General features: G+C 41.4%; 1 protein-coding gene across 4 annotated transcripts in view; it reads right to left on the bottom strand.

The window, feature by feature from the left end:
- Spata13 (spermatogenesis associated 13) overlaps positions 1 to 20199 on the bottom strand; it is a 151468-nt gene that overhangs the window by 25615 nt on the left and 105654 nt on the right. Inside the window, exon 1 of one of the 4 annotated variants that reach the window (XM_071611321.1) lies at positions 10599 to 10773. The exons of the other annotated variants lie outside the window; for them this stretch is intronic. Coding sequence (XP_071467422.1) covers positions 10599 to 10653 — 55 coding nt within the window. The 5' untranslated portion in view covers positions 10654 to 10773. Of the gene's footprint in view, positions 1 to 10598; positions 10774 to 20199 lie in introns of those variants that run through there. 4 annotated transcript variants of the gene reach the window in all.

The raw sequence follows: 20199 nt of genomic DNA, 5'->3' as shown, positions 1-20199 counted from the left end.
GGAACCCTCTGGACATGGACCTGGAACACTGAGACCTCTGAGCTGCTGCCATAAACACAGGAGAACGAGGTGGGTCATGAGAAAGATTTCTAGCAGTGGTTTCCACACCATGGAGGAGTATCTACTGAGCACTGTGGAAAGGAGGTGCAAGAACACATAGATCGGGTGACTCAGAACATTAGCATAATAACATTTCAGACATTAAAGGTAGTCACTGGACCTTGCTGTCTGGGAGAGGCAGGGCAGGGGCCTGGGGTGGGAGACAGGCAGTGTGCAAAAGGGAAAGGATAGAATAAAAAATCCCTGGATGCAACAAAGGAATAATAAATGCTAGAAGTAATGAATACTCTAACTGCCTCATTTGGAAACAACACAATGAATGCACCTATACATCATACTGTATCCTATGTAGGATTGTACAATTGTTACTTGTTAATTCAAAATAAAATAACTTACTTTAAAAAAAAATACTTGAGTAAATAAATATCTTGGCTTCACTGCCTTTCTAGCTAAATGCCCTTGGAGCAAGTCACTTGACCTTTTTCAACTTTAGTTTTTCCCATCTAGCTGCAGTTGAGCAGGTTTACATGTTTTGTATATTCACAGGTCATTCTCCTCCTGCTGCCCTTCACATCCCACAGGTGACTCACCAGTAAACTAAGTCTGCCTTTGACTCCTATGGTAGCTATGGTAGCCAGAACCTGGCCACCTTTCACTGGTCTCCCACCACCCAGGCCTGGGTACATGGCTGGAGCTCATTCAATCTAGCTGCCCCTCTCTGGTCTCCCTGTGGCTGCCCCAACAGAGGATTCTCTCCAAAGCGGCCAGAATAATGGTGCTACATCATTCTTCAGTCTCATGGTATTATTACTTTGCTCAAAACCAGTCACAGAAGAGAGAGCCAAAGTCCCAAGGCCCTCCCTAGGCACACATTGTGCCTCCTACCCCTCCCACTCTGCTCTGGCCCTGATTGGTGTCCTGACTACAAACAAAACAGGCACTGCCCTCTGCCCAGGGCTTGCTGCCTCTGCACCCAGCACCCCTCCCAGCAAGCACTTCTGGACCATCCCATTTAAAACTATATCATCCTCCCCAGTTTATTTCCCTCTGTAGCAGTCATTACCATCTACTACATTTTATTGTCTGGCTTGAATAAAAGTTACCAATGTAATAACTAATCTGATCTATCATTATTTGCAATCCTAGTAACTAGACTATGTGCCCAATAAATACTAGACAATGGGAGGAAATGGCCATGCCATTTCAGTCAACTACATAATTACATTTCAGTGGTACCATAAGATTAAAATGGAGGGGCTAGGGCTGCAGCTCAATTGCAGAGTGCTTGCCTAGCACGTGTGAGGCACTGGGTTCGATCCTTAGTACCATATAAAAATAAACAAAATGGAGCCAGGCGCGATTACACATGCCTATAATCCCAGCAGTGTAGGAGGCTGAGGCAGGAGGATCTCTGAGTTCAAAGCCAGCTTCAGCGAAAGCAAGGCGCTAAGCAACTCAGTGAAACCCTGTCTTGAAATAAAATATAAAATAGGGCTGGGGATGTGGCTCAGAGGCCAAGTGCCCCTGAGTTCAATCCTTGGTAGCAAAAAAATAATAACAAAAAATAAATAAACAAAATAAAGACATGTTGTTCATCTACAACTACAAAACATTTTTTTTTCAAAGATGAAAATGCGGTAGAAAAATTCTCCATGTTTTTCCTGTACCTTTCTTAAGTTTAGATATAAAATTGGTCCATGATTACAAATGCCTACAGTATTCACTACAGGAACACACTGTATGGGTTCATAGCCTAGGAGCAAAGGCTCAGGTGTATCCTAGGCTATATTATTCTGTCTTAGTAGGAACACTATAGGAGGTTCACAATCATAGAATTGTATAACAATGCATTTCTCAGAATGTGCCCTAGTTATTAAGTAATGCATGGCTATATGATACATTGACTTAAAAGCATGGTTTGGGGGTCAGATGACCTGCCTTCAAATGACAGTGCTGCAAAGTTTTTATTTATTTATTTGAGTGTGAGTTTTGACTTTCTGTGTCTTTTTATCCATTGAATGTGAATAATAAATACCCATCTCTCAGGGCTGATTATAAATTCTCAACAGTAATTGTTACTGATTTGTTGTAAGCCTCAAATGAAATGATGATGTTTAAATGCACTTTGCAAAGTAAAAAACAGTACAGAAGCACCAGACATTCTTTAATGTGGTGCTTGATGTGCCAGGTACCAATTTAAGCCTTTTGGGGTGTATCAGCTCATATAATCCTCCTGGCAATGCTATGTGGTTGGTACTATAACTGGGTACCCAATTACACACAAGTAAACTGAAGTCCCAATACATCCAGCTGTGTGCATCGGGCCTCTCACTTTTACCCACCAGCAGTACTACCTCCCTTGTAGTCCCTCTGCTGTTGGTAATCAGACAAAAGCTACTAAGCAGATATTAAACCCCCTTGCCCTAAAACTTGAGTACTTTATACCCTTCTGGAGAATAGCCATAATTACTGACTCTGGTGCTCTGCTAAGCTTTGCTTCCTACCCCAGCTTACAGTTCTCAATTGGGCCTGTCAATGACCTGATCCAGTTTTCTGTTTTAATCCTTTCCCCTTCATGACCTTAACTACATTCCTGATTTTAAGTTCCTTCTAAGCTAATGATTCTTGTGTTTTTATCCTATAATTCAGATGTGTTTTATAGAGCTGGACTTTTCAGTATGTGTCTAGATTAGAGGGAAATTAGTGCTGTATCATAATGCTGCATCTGTGCTCACTGTCCTTATCTTTGTTTCCCTTTAAAGACAGTAACTTCCTTTCAGGGGAGGACAGAATCTATTTTTAGATTCTATCATAATACTTGACATACAGAAAGCATTGGATAAGTATTTTCCAACTGAACTACAAATTGCCCATGAAGAAACTGAGGTTCCAAGAAGTTAAGTTATTAAACTGAGCTACACAAGTGCTGGATCAGAGCCAGGATGGAAACGCACGTCTCCCTGACTCTCACCAGTGTTCATCGCAGATCCTAGCTAAAAAACTCTCATGTTTGGGGCTCCTGTCTCCCTCCCTGAGACAAGCTATACAATACTTCCAAGGTAAACTTAAAATAGTGGTTTCATGATTTCACAAGAAATTACACAGTAATTATCTATTGCATTATGAAAGTATTCCATGACAGTATTCCGAGGTATTCCAAGGCCTTCCTGTAATCTGATTCCATTCTACTTAAAGGAGCTTCTGTGTGGCAAACACTTGCAATAAGTGGTTATTTTTTTTGTTTGTTTGTTTTTGTTTTAAACTGAACTACAAATTGCTGATGGAGAAACACCAACCTGCAGTTTAAATGAAAACCCTATGTGTGCCCACTGGGTGCCAACACCCACACCCACCTCTTGGTGAGGGACAGACCTCTTTAAATGACCCAGACCTACAGGCCTGGGCTGCTGCCGTCTCCATCCTCTTCAGGGTCACTTCCTTACCAACTGCAAAGGACTTCAAAACCCTCAGCTAAGATGAAACTTAGTAATGGAAACCCTTTATTCAGGGGTATTTTGTGCGATGTAGAACAATTATAAGTTCTCAAGCTGGTACAGTGATGCACACCTGTAATCCCAGCAACTCAAGAGGCTGATGAGTTCAAGGCCTCAACTTAACAACTTAGCGAGACCCTGTCTCAAAATAAAAAATTTTAAAAAGCTAAGGGATGTAGCTCAGTAATAAAATGCCCCTGGGTTCTATCCTCAATATGTATGTATGTATCGATCAATCAATCAATCTCAATGTTTTTCAGTGAAATCGGGGGAAATTATTATGATAAAACAAACACCCACCCCCCTTTTTAATGATACAGTTCAGAAGTGCTAAGTGTGTTCACACTGTTGTGCAACAGCTCTCTAAAACTTTTTCATCTTGCAAAACCGAAACCCCATACCCATCAAGCACAACTTCCTCTCTTCCTGCCCCCACTCCTGGGCAACCACTTTTCAACTTTCTTTCCCTTTGATTTTGACTACTTTAGATACTTCCTATGAGTGGAATCACATACAGTATGTCCCTTTGTTTCACTGAGCAAAATGTCCTCAAGGTTCATCTATGTTGTAGCATGTATCAGAATTTTCTTTTTTAAAAAAATTCTTTAGTTGTTGATAGACTTTTATTTATTCATACCTGGTGCTGAGAATTGAACCCAGTGCCTAATATATGCCAGGCAAGTACGTTACCGCTGAGCCCCTGCCCCAGAATTTCCTTTTTAATGGTAGCATGATATTCCATTTTTATGTATACACCCCATTCAGCTTATCTTCTTACTTGTGGATGGACATTTGGATTTCTTTCACCTCTACTAAAATGAATAATGCTGCCATTAAGATGGGTGTGCAAATTTCTTTTGGGGACTCTACTTTGAATTGTTTCAGTTATACACCCAGAAAGAAAAAATTTGAAGCACAGGGTGATTTTGTAGTGTTAGTTTTTTGAGGAGGCTGTATCCTGTTTTCCATTGTGGCTGCATCAGTTCACATTCCTACCAGCAGAGGATGGGATGTAGTTTCTCTGCATTCTCAATGATAACTCTACTGTTTTGTTGGAGAAAATAAGTATGGAAAAGCCATTTTTTAAAAATGCTACAGTAAATATGGAACCAACTCTGCTCCAAACTGAAATCACCTTTAAAAGCCTAAACTTCCAGCTGTTATCAACATAACAGCAGCCAGAGTTCTCCTTGCACAGCATTTCTTAAAGCTTCAGCCAAGCAGGAAGAGCCCCCTTTATCTTCTAAAGCTCTCCATACTGACGTCAGCACATACCTCTGGCTAGAATGATTTTTTTCCACAGAGTACCGCCAATTCCAAACACGCAGTGAGTGAGTGAACACTCTCATTTAACAATCACTGGCAGCCATCACTCCTGGAAATGCCATCCTCCCAAGTCTCCTGAGCACCTTACTTGAGCCACCTTCGTCCCAAGGCACCATGTGCCCCTTTCCTAGCCCTGTCCCTTACATGGCAGCATCTTGAGGTTTAGCCTCAAAGGTCTCCTCTATGCTCCAAGTCTGTGTACTTCCTGGATGAACTGACCAACTTTTCAGGCTACAGCTGCCACCTGAGGAGAACTCACCACCACCACCTCCCAGAGTTCACATGTCTATATTTCCAGTCCTGGCCAGAGCTGGCCTCAGGAGTAAGAATGCAGAACAGTGTTGTATCCACAGAGGATGTGCCATATCTTACATCAGTAGGACTTTTACAATTAAAGAAGACGTAAGAAAAAAAAGCCAACAATAAGCAGCCCCTACACTCCTCAGACAAATAACATTCTTCTGTCTGAACTCAGGTTTTACATGTGTGAAAGGATTACACCTGGCTGGGCATGGTGGCATGTGCCTGTAATCCTGGCAACTCAGGAGTCTGAGGCTGAAAAACACCAAGTTCAAGGCCAGCTTGGGCAACTTAGCAACTCAAATTTAAAAAGGCTGATGATAGAGCTCAATGGTAGAGCATCCCTGGGTCGCATCCCTAACACTGCAAAACCAATAAATAAAAATAAGAGGATCATACCTGGCAACTGATTCAAGATGAACTTGGGGGTCAGGATTCACCAAAGGCACCAACAATGCAGTGCTGCTTTTTACAACACCTTCCTATTTGCCCACAGCCTGTTGGAGCTTTGTCCTCATGACAAACAAAAGGTCTCTTTCCCATATGGCTTATATTTTACACACTTAAGTGCCAGGATTTTAAAAGATCTAGACTGGAAATCCCAAGATCTGGATTTGAGTCCCAGAGTGGCCATCTTGGGAAAGGCCTAGACCTCTCTGACCTCTGTTTTCTCATTTGTGACAGAGGAAAACGTCCCTGCCCTGGATAGCTAGCTGAGAGAGGAGGGATGAGAAGGCAGATGTGGAGCATTTTGTTAAACAGATGGAAGGTGAGAATTAAGATGCCAAACTTCAGCTTCAGCAGGGCTTGGTCTGAAGACAATACTTCCACCATGGGCTAGCTATTACCAGCATAGTAGCTAATGAGCAGCACCCTTTCCCAGCCAGCAGGCTTCTCAGAGGGGATTTCCCTCATCTTATTTTGGGGACATTCCCGGGCTTTGAACAATCTGTTAAAAACATGTACTTCAGAAAACCTCCTGCTGATCACTCCTACAGACTTCCTCAAGGTTGAGATAAGCAATTCGGACTTCCCATCTCAAAAACGGAAGTGGCTGGCAGAGGCAGGCAGCTGTGTGCACAGACCTGAGTGGCTTTCACAGGGAGCTGCTCCAAGGGTTGAAACCATGGCTGAATGCCTCAACCCAGAAAGTGACCCTGAAACCACTGAGATGCACACAGAGGGAACAAGCAGTGTCAAAGCATGCCACCTGGCTGCCAGGGCACCCAACCCACTCCTCATTAATGGTTCCCAGACACCTAGGGTACTCAATCACATGGAGAATGTTTAGAAAAGCTTTCTCAGCAAACACTCCCATTCTGGTTCAGTGGTCCTGCCCCACTCTGAATCAAGGTGGGTGGGTGGGAGTGTTTGCTGAGAATCTGTCTTCAAAAAGCTCCCCAAAATGATTCTTTCTGATGCCTGGCCAAATTTGGGAACCAATGGACTTTCAGACTAACCTTATTTAAACTATATAACAAGAATGGATTGTGCAAGAGGCATGTCTTTCACTGCCTATCCATGCAGGAAGCCACAGGTTGCAGAGAAATGGATTCTGATTGCACAGAAAGCTCTGCTATAGCCATCTGGTACCAAAGAGTACCCAATAAAAAGAGAAAGATCTTTTTGCTGACTTCTCCACATGCAGCAACCTCCCTCCCAAAACAGCCTGTCAACTTCCGAATCATCCTTCAAAAGTTTTTGTCAGTTCCTGGTGATGAATTCCATGATTTTTCAGTTCTCTTCTCACATTATTCCCTGATCCCCTACAGTAACAATCTGTCTTCAATGTCCTAGAAACACATCAGCTTTACCTCTTTCAAAATTCTTACCATGTGTATGTTCAAGTTCTTACACTTAAGTTAGCTTATAGCTGTTCCCACTGACTTTCTCAAGGATGAGGAACATGCTTACTAGTCAGTGCTAGCTGAATGAATTACAGCATGAAATATCTTTCACACTCTAGAATGTAAAATATCACTGTCACCTAAGTCACTTTTAAGCCCAATGTAGACTTTTAAACCATTCTCCATAAATAGTATTTTTTAATCTTTAGAAATATTGAATGATAATATAATAAAAAAGGGCCCCAGCAATGAACATAAGTGCCCTCACTGATACCTCTCATAAAGTCTAAGGATTGTTTAAAGATAGTCTCCCTGCCATTATAGACATGGTGGCACATGTCTATAATTCAAGCTACTCGGGAGGCTTGAGGCAGGAGGACTGCAAGTTCAAGGCAAGCCTGGGTAATTTAGTGACACCCTGTCTCAAAATAAAAAATAAAAATGATGTAGCTCAGAGAGAAAGAGCCCCTGAGTTTACTCCCCTGTACTGCAAAAACTAAGATGGTTCTCCCAATATATACAGCTTTACATCAGCATACCACTTGGGGCCATGTTTGACTTTGGCTGCCCAGAACAGACAGAAGCCAGTTATATTATGACTAAACTAAATTTGTAGCAAACCTCTGAAAATGGGTATAAAAGTCTTTAAGTAAACCACCAGTAAATAAATTTCCCCCCTCTCAATTTAAAATGAAAACTTACCCTAAAATTGCCTCACATATGCGCTAGATCACTTTTTGAAAGAGCCTGACCGTGCTCATCTGTAAAATGGGTCTCACAGGACTTGCAAGGGTAGGTCTGCACCAGGAGACTGGGCAGCCAGCACCTCTGGGATCCTCCACCCACCCACCCCACACACCACCAGCCCAGCAACTCTGCTTCCTCCTGCTCTAGGTTGATCTCCATCCTGTTTCCTATTCAGACCTAGGATTCAAGTTTGGGGTTTCTCTGCATCTTGTTTTGAGCCCTCAGGTTTTCTTTTTTTTTTTTCTTTTTAAATGCAGTGCTGGAGATTAAATCCCAGGGGCTCACACCTGGTAGGCAAGTGCTCCACCATCGAGCTACATCCCTAGCTCTTTTCAGTTTTTTATTTATGTTGTGACAGGATCTAAGTTGCCCAGACTGTCCTGAACCTGTGATCCCTCCTGCCTCAGCTTCCCTAGTTACTGGGATTACAAGTGTGGGCTGCCAAACCTCACTAAGCCCTCTGGTTTCACTTTTGGCTTGTCCCTAGGTTTCTGTTTCCTCTTTTCAGCTAGTTGCTGTTCTTCCTTGGGTTTCTGGCATTGATGATGGCTTTTTTTGTCCATCCTCTCTGGCACCTGAGGATCTGTGCTGGAAGCCTCCTCTTTTCTTTCACTCACAGCCAGTGTTTCACTGCCCCTTACAGCTCCCATAGTTGCCTCTCACTGGCTAACTGGTGGAAGGAACCCAGCAAGATTCCAGCCAGTTCCACTGCATCCCCCGAGTGAGCTATAGTGTACTCCAGGCATCATACTCAGCCTGACATAAATCATCTGTGAGCCTCACAGCATTCTGGATTATTACTGTTCGTTTATTGAGGAGGAAACTGTGGCTCAAAGAGGTTAACTACTCCCAATGGTAGGGCTGGATTCAGACGAGATGTGTATGCTCCAAAACAATCCTGGGGAATCTGCCTCACCTCTGGCCTCACTTAGCTCACATCAATGGGAAGGGCTCCCTGTCTATTCTCACTGGACGTCCCCCTAAGGATCACCAAAGTATCCCAAAGGGCCTCACAAACATTCACCAGCTTTTTCAAGTGAAAGCAAACCCACCATGGGTGAGCTTTATTCCTTATTTTATACTAGTTTATCATTTATAGTCAATTCACATAGCACCTGTCATTTTACCATACATGTGCATGTAGTATAACAGACCTGTCTTAGGAACACACTGCTCAAGGGAACTTTCGGAGCGGGAAAGTAAAGACAACTCCATAGCTGGCTTTTCCCAGCAGGGAGGCCTAGGAGACAGCTGCTAGCCCTTTACAGCCAGGGCCAGTCCACTGAAGCTGAGCCCAGGGTGAAAGGGGTGCTCTGGCACAGGAGCAGGTTTCTCCCAATTCCGTAAGGGTATGATGGGGAGGGGAACAGGTCCCCCAAATCCATTTCCAAAGGACAAGCTTTCCAAGGAAAGCTTCTGGCATGCTATGAGTCTTTAGCAACACAGAGCATTCCCCTGAGAGGCTGAGTCAGGCGTCCCCTGGGTCTCTACATGAATGTGGGAGGAAGCAGCTCCGGATCATCTCCCAGGCCTGGAGGAATGCTGCAGGTCAGAGGGAGGCCACCATCCCTCCCCTACAACAACTCCCAGAGTAGGACACCCGCTCACCCCCTCCTTTCATCCTGGCCTTACTCAGTGGGTACTGTGTGGGATGCTGGCATTACTGAGCCCTGCCACTTGAGTGACCAGCAAGGCCACTGTGAAGGTAGGGTTTGTGTTCTCAATATAGAAATCTGGGGGCAACTCTTTTTCCTTTTTCTAAATTTGGGTTAGTGCAATGGAACACCAGTCTGATTCTGACAATCAGCCAGAGACAGAAGCCATAACCACATCCTTGTCTTCTCCAGGCCAGCAGAGAAACCAATCAAAACAAGGAAGAAAGCACAAACTCCAAACAGTATTGCTCTGACAAGGCCCAAGGCTGCCTTCAAGCTGTCACCTACGATTCTCATTCATTTCAGTGCAAGCTACTGGCGTCTATTTAAGGCAAAAACAGAGACAAGATCTGTTTTTAAAGCATCCTACTGTATCTGTTACAGCAGCCAGAGAAAATTCTTTCTGTGTAGTAATTTTTTTTTATTTAAGCAAGTAAGAGAATACACAGATTCTTTTAAGAATACATGGATTATACTTTATAACTTCTTAGCATAATATTTCTTTTGCATTCAAATAGGGACTAGTCCAGTAGTCAATACTTAGAAAAACTAAGAAGTTAGGGTGACTGTAATAAAGAAATTAAAAATACAAAAAAGGGTGTGATGAGATGGTGAAATAACAGAAGACTACGCAATATCAATTTTGAAACAGTATTCTCCCAAAATCAATTCACAACCTCCAACCTCACTCCTAAATTTAGCCAGGAACATTTTTATGTATTTCAACCTCTTAAATAAAGAAATTTTTAAAATAAAGGAACATTTTTATGTATTTATAACCTCTTAAATAAAGGAAATTTCATGAAATGAATAAGTAGCAATCAATAACAGTACCAGTAGCCAAGACCAGACCCCTCGGCTCTTACAGAAAAAAAAGACCATGCTTAACTCTTACTATTTTCTCTTTTATACTAAGTACTGTGCCATGAACAAAGTCAATCTCTTTGATGGACTATGTCTGCAACGAAACCTCCCCTCAGGACCCTTTCCTGGGAGGAATGAGCTTTATTGTTCACATTCACACCTGACCAGAACACACACACACACACACAGAGAGAGAGAGAGAGAGAGGAAGAGGGAGGGAAAGGGAGAGTGCACAAACTGCAACTTGGAGAGAGTCAAGACAGCAAAGTCTCCTGAACAGAAGGATCCATTCTCTGTACACATACCCATGTGAAGGCTTTCCAGACTCCAAAATCTTGCTATTTCCCCTCTAGCTACCATCCTTGCGACTGAAAAACAGCAACATTCAGGGCAGGTCAAGGGTGTGGCAGAAACCAGTGTTGGGGAAGATAGGCAGGCTGGCAGTTCGGAACTGCAGAATCGCTATTCACTGCTTCCCAGCCGCCCTGTGGATTCCTGGCCAGAGTCTGCCCAGAAACTGACAGCTCACTCTGTGTGACCCAGGGCTAGCTGCTCCAGCGACATCACAACGCGAGGACTGTAGGGAAGAAATTCTAAACTAAAGCAAAACCTACACACACCAAACCCCAGCACACTTACAGCCTGTCAGGGGCAGTGGAGAGCCTTGGTGACTATGGTAGAAATGTGTTTGCTGCTTTTAACTGTAATCTCCAAACCTGAGTTAGACTTTCACAGAGCTTTTCCAGAGGCTTTTATTTCATCAGAGAAAAGCACAGAGGTCTCTTGGTTCAAAAATTGAGTTAGGATTTCACATCATGGTATGCCAAAAATTTGAGTTATGATACTGTATTATACTAACTGCAAATTTATAAAACCACTTTAAAAGAGGGGTTTCTTATTTGAAAGATGCACAAGTAAATAAGTACATGTATACCCTACTCTGTGCAAGTAATATGTATATGTTACTATATAGAATATATATCCTCTAGCCTGGGGATAGCGCTCAGTGCTAGGGTGCCTGCCTAAATAAGTCAGGCACTGTGTTGGCTCCCCAGCTCTGCAACAAAACAACAAAACAAACAAGTTGAGGTGCTATAAAGTGCAGTTAAAGAATTTTTTAAAATAAAATATTTTTCCTCTCTAATGAAAAAATGTGTTTTAAAGGAGGTTCTCTCTAGATAACATTATGGGTTATTTTTATCTCCTCTGTACTTTTCTGTATTTCCCAAATTGTCTACAATGAGCAAGGTTCTTCTTTTACATTGTGACACTGTTAACAAACAGTGTGCTTCCTTCAATTTCTTCATGACAGGAAGCCACTGCCTTTTTAACTTTATGAACAATGAGATAATATACGCAAAGTAGTGATCACAAGGTCATAAATGTGGGTTTAAAAAGCCATAGTGCCAATTAGTAAAACACATGCTTTACAGTGGTGAGCCTATGTTCAAAAACCTGTTGCATCATGACTACCTGGTGGACCACAGCTAAATGAGGGAACATTTCCACTAGGCATCTCAGTTTCCTCATCTGTAGGGGGTACAGGGGAAGAGGGACTGGAGTACCAATAATCCTCATTAGATTGTTAGAATACACTAGTTTCAGGGCTGGGGATGTGGCTCAAGCGGTAGCGCGCTTGCCTGGCATGCGTGCGGCCCGGGTTCGATCCTCAGCACCACATACAAACAAAGATGTTGTGTCCGCCAAAAACTAAAAAACAAATATTAAAATTCTCTCTCTCTCCCTCTCTCTTAAAAAAAAAAAAAAAGAATACACTATTTTCAGAACAGCATGGGGAATTAGTAAATCTTAGCTGTTGTGCTGCTACTATCGCACAGAAAAACACTGAGGTCCCTACTAACTTGCCAGCTCTCATAGAAATCACAGCACCAGGGATTAGAGGTGTGGCTCAGTGGAAGAGCACTTGCCTAGCATGTGCAAGGCCCTGGGTTCCAATCCCAGCACTACAAAAATACATCAAAATAAAAAATCATGCACAAACTCAGAATGCAAAGCTACACAATTATAATACCAATGTTGACTGTATTACTGTGTTGAAGGCTTTTCTAATCTTCAAATATTTTTGGTTGTTTCTATCCCATGCTTGAATCCAGCTAAGTAAAGTTTTCTGGGGAACTCATAATTTCAAAACCCCACAGGAGATGCACTCCCCCTCTTGCCATGTATAATAAAGTGAGAAGAACTAGGTGCTGGCTACCTGACATGGAACTTCCAGCCTCCAGCACTGGGAGAAATACACTTTTTTTTTCTCTATTAAAAAACAAGCAGACACACCCACAATAAAAGTGAAACACATACTGGGAATAACAAGCAACTAAATCAGTTTCAAATTTTTCCTTTACATTTGTTTTCGGTGCTGGTGATTGAACCCAGGGCCCCACCATGCCAGGCAAGTGCTCTACCACGAAGTCACATCCCCAGGCCCTTCACAAGTATTTTTAAAAGATAACTTAAGAATCAAATATTTAAAATGATTAATAGTTCGTACAACAGGGGTACGTTTATTCTCAATAAACATGGTGCTTTACTGAATTATATACTCAAAAGATACTTTTTTTTTAATAGCAGATGAATGTTATGTAAAGTTTCCTAGTCTACCTTGTGGAATGCTAGCTGCCTAAGATGATCCATGAAAAGTCTGAAACCTACTGTATGCTTTATCTACTCCTTGGACACCCCACAAGTTTCATCAGTAATCACAGGCATAAGAAGTCCAGCCGGCCTGTTGTTTAATCTTGATTAACACAGAGCTTCCCAACCTTATTTGGTCAGAGTTTTCTTTTTACCATAACATATTACTACTCCAAAGAGAGTGTCTATAGCCTCACCCAGGGACCTGCAGTCCAGCAGTGTTCACAAGACCTGGGAGGGGGTCAGACATGAAGATTGCTGGGCCCAGCTCTGAGGACTGAGAATCTGCCTTTCTATAAGATTCCAGGTTGTGCCAATGCACACTCAGCTGTGAGAGCTGTTGTTCTGGGCAACTTTCTGTTGTGTGTTGTCCACTGTTCTTGTGCAACATTCCTTGAGAAACCCTGCTATGAGGCAAAATCCTGAATACCAGTGTGCTTCTTTCATTGATTCAGAAACTAAAGAAAACTATGAAAGGAAGGAGTAAGGCATGGTTTTAGTCAAGTGAAGAGATAAAATGCCCAACACTGAGAAGCAAAGCATCGAGAAGTGGGAGTTCACTCTTATGGGCATCCATTCTAACAAAGGCAAATAAATTCCACAGCACTTTCATTTTCTTAAAATTGCTGGTTTTCAAAAAGAAAAAGCTCCGTTGCCACAGGTCCTTTGTTCTGTCTGTTTGCACTTTCACTTTCCACAAGCGTCTGGTACAGAACAGCTTTTGTTTCCCAGAGATTTTTTTCTAAGTCCAGAGATGAAGTCAGGGTACTAGATTAGGAGCCCTGAGAATTCAGGACCTTAGAACAGAGGTACTCACTAAAATAAACTAATTTTATGGGGCATTCCAAATGAAATAAAGATAAAAAAGAAGAGAAAATGATACATAAACAAATGCTGAACTGAAATGTGGTATCTTCTCTAAGGATGTTCACCTAGCAATCTATTTTTGGAAGAAGCCACTACTAAAAAGAAAAGAGTATAATAGAATAAGTAAGTTTGACCTCTAGTTAAAAAAAAAAAAAAAAGTTCACTGATTACAGCCTATATTTGCCAAATCAATAAAAATACTACAACAAAAACCTTCTGCAGCCAGGAGTGGTGGTGCATGCCTGCAATTACAGTGAGGCAAGAGGCTGAGACAGAAGGATTGCAAATTCAAGGCTAGCCTCAGCAACATAGTAAGACCCTATCAATAGAAAACAAAAAAGGGCTGGGGATGTAGCTCAGTGGTAAAGTGTCCCTGGGTTCAATGCCCTACACCAACAAAAACAAAAAACAACTTAAGGATAGTGGAAAGAAGTCATAAAATCTTGCTCCCCTCCCAAATTCCTTTGGGCAAGAGATCATTACAATATATTATTGGGACTGGGCAGTTAGAAACATTTATTACTGGCAACACAAGAAGTAAGTTGAGAGTCAGTCCCAGAAGTGAAGAGAGCCAAATTATATATTAATATCAAATACGTAGCAATCAGAATAAAGTAAACGTTGAAAACACATGGAATGTTCTGATCATTTTGTTCTATAAATATGTGTTGATGCACACCTGTAATCTAGCAATTTGGAAGGCACAGGATCGTAAGTTCAAGGCTAGCTTAGGCCAATTAGCAAGATCCTGCCTCAAAATAAAAATGAAGGGGCGGGAGGAAAGGTTGGGGATGTAGCTCAGTGGTAGAATGCCCCTGAGTTCAATTCCCAATAGCACCAACATCACCACTACCATCACAACGACCACCACCCCCACTGAAAAAAAAAAAGAAGCAGGAATTTAAATTACTTTAGAGAAAGTGGGCCTAAGACCCATATGTATTTACATGCATATTCAAAAGAAAGGCTATTGGAGAGGCAAGTTAGTAGTAATACCTCAAATTCAAAGCAGGCCACCTTTCTACCCCTCCAGGATTGTTTCCTGAGATTGAGTAGGTAGTCATTAAAGCTGAATTTCTGGTATCTTAAGTATAATATGGTACAGATGTTCTTACATGCACACCTTCTGATGATGTGTAGAATTAGCACTGCATACCTACTTAGCAACCAAAGTTTCCCAACTGCTGCTGTTTCCTCAAAGCAGTAATTTCCCAATGTTATAGAGATATCCAGAATGGAGGAATATCCTAGGAACTTTGTTTCCCCTGGGTTTTGACATGCTTTTATTCCCAAGAGCCACAGGGCAGGTGCTGAGAGTAGGAGGCCCTGGAGGGCAGAGCAATGCTATTTTTGAGCACAGCACTGCTCAAGGACAGCTATCACCTCAGTCGAGAAACAAGAAACCCCTACCTCTGGTAATCACTGGCTGGACTGACCAATGGTGCCAATTCCCACACCAGCAATGGCTACCCAAAACCAAGAGGAACATAACCAAGATCTATGGACACTCATTAGCCATCTCCCACAGCTAAAATGGATTGTTATTTCTAAAGCTGGGATGGCAGATGTCCTTAACAGGAAATAATTTGCAACATTGCTATCAGTTATTCAGACCAATATTCCCTTATCCATTAGCATAAATAATTGAGTACCCAGGGTGATTCCTTAGTTCTGAATGGATTAAAAACAGACATTGTATTATTAATCTCCTGGTCAGTTATGCCAGTTTCCAAGGAAATCTAAAAGACATTTAATGCCATGTACAACATACCATTTTTTTAGCATGCACTGAATTCAACAGTAGCCACTGTTTCAGCACACCGACTGCTCCTGATGGTGACGACAGGCTGACTGGTACAGGCTCTTTGCCACAGAAGGAAAGGGTTCAATCACTTACAGCACAGAAAGAAACGAAGCCGGAGTCAGAAGAACAAACTGTGAAAAGCATCCAGTATGCGTCGAAAGCAATGATAAAGGAAAAGTGCCTTTGTGCCTTCAAAGCTATAGCTGTTCATCCTAGTGTCATGTGGACTCGAATACATAAGACTGTGGAAAATCTGCTCTGGGTGGCTTAAATGAACCCTCCCATCATTACCCCCACCCATAGCCTATGTGCTCCCAAAACTGCTCCAAACAAGACATTCTGTACCTGGGCACTGACTAGAACCTGGATTAATGCAGAAACAAATAAATCATAACTGTCCTTTAGAAGACAAGGCACTTTCTTCACTAAAGGCCAGCACTTTCCTGTCCTCTGTGTGCAGGTTTCATCCTTCAAGGTCTAATAAATATATTTCTGCTTTTCTGTAGTCTTCTTTGTTCTCTTAACTGTTGGACCTGGTTAGGACGCCAGCCCCACTATCTACTATTCAGCTGCACTTAGCTGAGCTAGGGAAGGTTACCCACTACCTTCAAGCCTCAGACTTCTTGCAACAAGCCAGTAACAGTCAGACTACTGATACTTAGAAGTTGTTTGCCAGGTGTCCAGAGCGCTTAACTCTCCCTCTTCTTATGTTTATCATTCCTTCCTCTCCTTTTAAAATCCACTGTCTGAAACTCAGTAACGAGACACGTGATATTTGGAAGAAGGTTCATTCTTCAATAGTTCAGGAAGATTTGAACAAATTCAATTTTTAAAATGGTGAAGGTTTTAAATGAAATCTCATGAGTTTGCAGAGAAAATGTTAAATACTTTATCATGTTTTTCTGAGCAAGAACTGGAACACTATGTTCTTTAAAAAAAACAAAACAAACAAAAAAACCCTGATTATAGGCAATGAAATACCAGTGAAGAGAACTGCTATTGGAGCTAATGTAATCTCCAAGACTTGCAGGCAATATAGTTTCAGGCACTGATGTCCCTGCTTGTAATCCTTGTTCCTGCATACAGAAGCCTTTCATAATTTCTAAATGCCTTGGACTCTGTGGAATCTATGCTATCTCTCAGCAGGCTCAAAAGACAGTGACTTTGCTGTGTACCATCTTAGCAGTCAGGAAAATACTCTTACTGCAAGTACTTGTCTAAAGATAAGTAAACGAATCCAACTTGTTTTAGAGATAAATACAACCAACACCCATGTTCCTTGGCATGAACATATAAAGTGGAAATGGAAAGGAAGAAGGAACTGGGCAAGACACATGACATTCACACCTAACAATCAAAACCCTGGGTCACCAACACTCCAACCAGCTTTCCAAGAGCTCTGTTATCACCCAAAACAGGTGCTCAGCAAGTAAGATCTAATTTGATATTTTTTCTGATTCATTACTGAAAGAAAAATTTTGAAAAGTGATTTAACTAAACAAAACATAAAGTGATGATCTAAGAAATGGAGATCAAACAGAAAGCTTTAATGGTGTGCTCACAATTATCACAAAGGCACAACATATGTGCATGTGCACACCCACACATGTGCACCTCAACACCTGTTGTGGTTTCTTCTTCTTCCCATACTTGTAACAAAATGTTTACTGGAGTCTCTGAAAACACTGGATAATGACTGCAATTTGAGGTCAAGAAAATCAATGGAAAAGATTTGGTTAAATTTTTTCCCCTGTAATACTATGAGGGTATATATTGTAAATTTGTTTAACATATATTGGTATAATAATTAGAGAGAACATTGTTCCTGATAGTCTCCTAGCCCCCTAGCCCTCTAGGGCTTTATTTGTTAGATTACATGACTTATCTAGGGTTAAGCCGTTACTTAGGGTGGTTAAATAAATAACTAGAACTCTGGATGGAAACAGTTCACTGCTCATCACTACCCATGTCCCTGCACAAATTAATGCTTTCCTGATTACTACTAATATTTATTTACTATATACTTTCTGTGAACCAGATCATTCTTTTACATCTGTGGGGTAGGTAATATTAATTAATTTCTCCCATTGCAGCTGGGTCCAATGGTACAGGCCTTAATCCCAGCTGAGGCAGGAAGATCACAAGTTCAAGGCCAGCCTGGTCAACTTATAAAAAAATTAAAAAGGACTCGGGATGTAGCAAAAAAAAAAAAAAAATTCTCCATTGCACTAAAGATTCTGTAGCTGATCAGTAGTTACCAAAGGCTGGGAAGAAAGAGAAACTGAATAGTAAGCTTCCTTTGGGTTTTATGAAAAGGGTCTAAAATTACATAATGGGGATGGCTGCATAATGCTATAACTATATTAAATATCACTGCATTCCACATTAAAAAAAAAAAAAAAAAGACTGTAGCTAACTAAATTGCCCAGGGTTCGACACCTAGTCAACAGAAAATTAAAATTCAGCTCTAGCTTTGTAACCCAAAGCTATGTTAATAAAATTAAATTTCACAAAAATAATTACAACAATATGCAGCCAGAATAACTATTTGAGACCCACACCCTTTAGTGATTCATTAATTCTCTGTATCCAGAATTTTTAGTGCCTTATTCAGGTGGTCCTCCTAAGGAAAAATACAAGTATGCTACAATCTGTTTCTAACTGAACTAATGTGTAAATCTGTTATATCTAACAAAATATATAAATAGTAATTTTTAAAAAATTTTTTTTTTAGTTGTCAATGTACCTTTATTTTATTTGTATGTGGTACTGAGAATCGAACCCAGTGCCTCACACATGCTAGGCTAGTGCTCTACCACTAAGCCACAACCCCAGCCCTAAAATATAAATAGGAATTTTTAAAACAATGAACACCAAAAAACTAAGGCAGAGGAGGAGAAGAGGATGCAGGGACACTTTTTTTGAATCTTTATTTATTTTTTTATGTGGTGTTGAGAATTGAACCCAGTGCCTCACACATGCTAGGCAAGCACTCTATTACTGAGCCACAACCCCAGCGCCAAACACAGAGTTTTAATAAATTTCTTAACTTTACTATAAGATTTTTCAAAAAATATGCTTTGGTAATTCTTATGGTTCACTTTCATTTAAAAAAAAAAAATGAAGCCAGGCATGGTGGCACATGCCTATAACCCCAGCAACTCTGGAGACTGAGGCAGGAGGATTTCAAGTTAGAGGTCAGCCTCATCAATTTAGCAAGCCACATTCTCAAAATAAAAAATAAAAAGAACAGTGGTCTAACTCACTGGGGTACAGTACCCCTAGGTTCAATCCCCAGTACCAAACAAACAAACAAACAAATAATAAAAAAGGACTGGAAATGTAGCTCAGTGGTAGAGAATTGAAATGATATAAGCACTCGGTATTTTTAATAATTCCTCTAACTTCTTAAATGTTGGTATATTAAATAATTCTAAATCAACGAAGGGAACTTTCTGATATAAAGGTAACATTGCTATTTCCATCAAAACCATTTGATAAGAATTGGCACATTCATTTTAATGAGCTTTCAGATAGGGCAAAAACAAATCATTTTTAATTAATCCTTAGCAATATGGGATATTTTCAGCCATAAAGTCAGAAAACCATCAACACAGATTAAGCTAAGTAGATAAAATACTTCCATCTTAAAGCCTTGACCCCTCCCACAGCCTTCTACTTTGTTCTGGTCCCACCTTGGTGCTGACCTCAAACTTTTAATCAAGGTCACCAGGCAGGCTCCTCCTCACCCGGAATCCCAAGGGTATTTTTTTACTCACGTGATGGGTTTTTTGTGTTTTTTTTTGCTGAGTTATCACTATGGCCCTGGAGCTCTTGGCTTATGTCTTCCTCTTGCCTCAGCCTTCCAAGTAGATGAAAGGACAGGCATAACCCTGTCTTGGCTGCCTTTGACACTTAGTTATGCATTTGCCTAACTCACCCACTCAAAGCCCCTGGCTTCCTAGTTTATCTGGGACTCTACTTACCTCTCTGACTACTTTTTCTATCACCTTTTTGAACTTCTCCTTTTACTGGTTCCCAAATGTTCTTGATCCTCAGTACTGGCCCAAAGAGCCTCTTCTCATTGCTCACCCTTCCCCACCCCCATGACTCCCATGTTGTTATACCTCCAGCCTGGGTCTCCCTCCCCCTCACCAGACCTTATAATCCAAGGTGATGACAACTGAACTGAAAACTGGCTCCTATTCCACCCACCTGAATAGGAAACAGCTCCCCAACCATGTGCTCTTCTGGTGTCACCCAGGCATGGTGACAGCATGGCCTCCTTTTCCTTTGCCCAAAACATCCAGACAGTTTGCTTGACCTCCAAGTTCTTCATTTCTCCAGTATTACAGTCATTTTCTAGTTCAGGAATCCGTAGCCACTAGATTAAGAAACAGACTCCTCCCACTAGCTCCACAATCTATCCAATCATCTCTCTAAAATGCAAATCTAACCATCTCACTCCTTAAAACACTTCAGTGGTTCCTGGTTGCCCCAGGCTCCTTCTCCTTCTAGTAGCTGGATCTCCAGTCTAGACCAGCCTTTGAGCCCTTCCCCCTCACCTTCATCTTGCCATAGCC

The sequence above is a fragment of the Marmota flaviventris genome, chromosome 4 (genome assembly GCF_047511675.1).
Source record: "Marmota flaviventris isolate mMarFla1 chromosome 4, mMarFla1.hap1, whole genome shotgun sequence".
NCBI lineage: Eukaryota > Metazoa > Chordata > Mammalia > Rodentia > Sciuridae > Marmota > Marmota flaviventris.
This window is presented reverse-complemented; position numbering and strand designations above follow the sequence as displayed.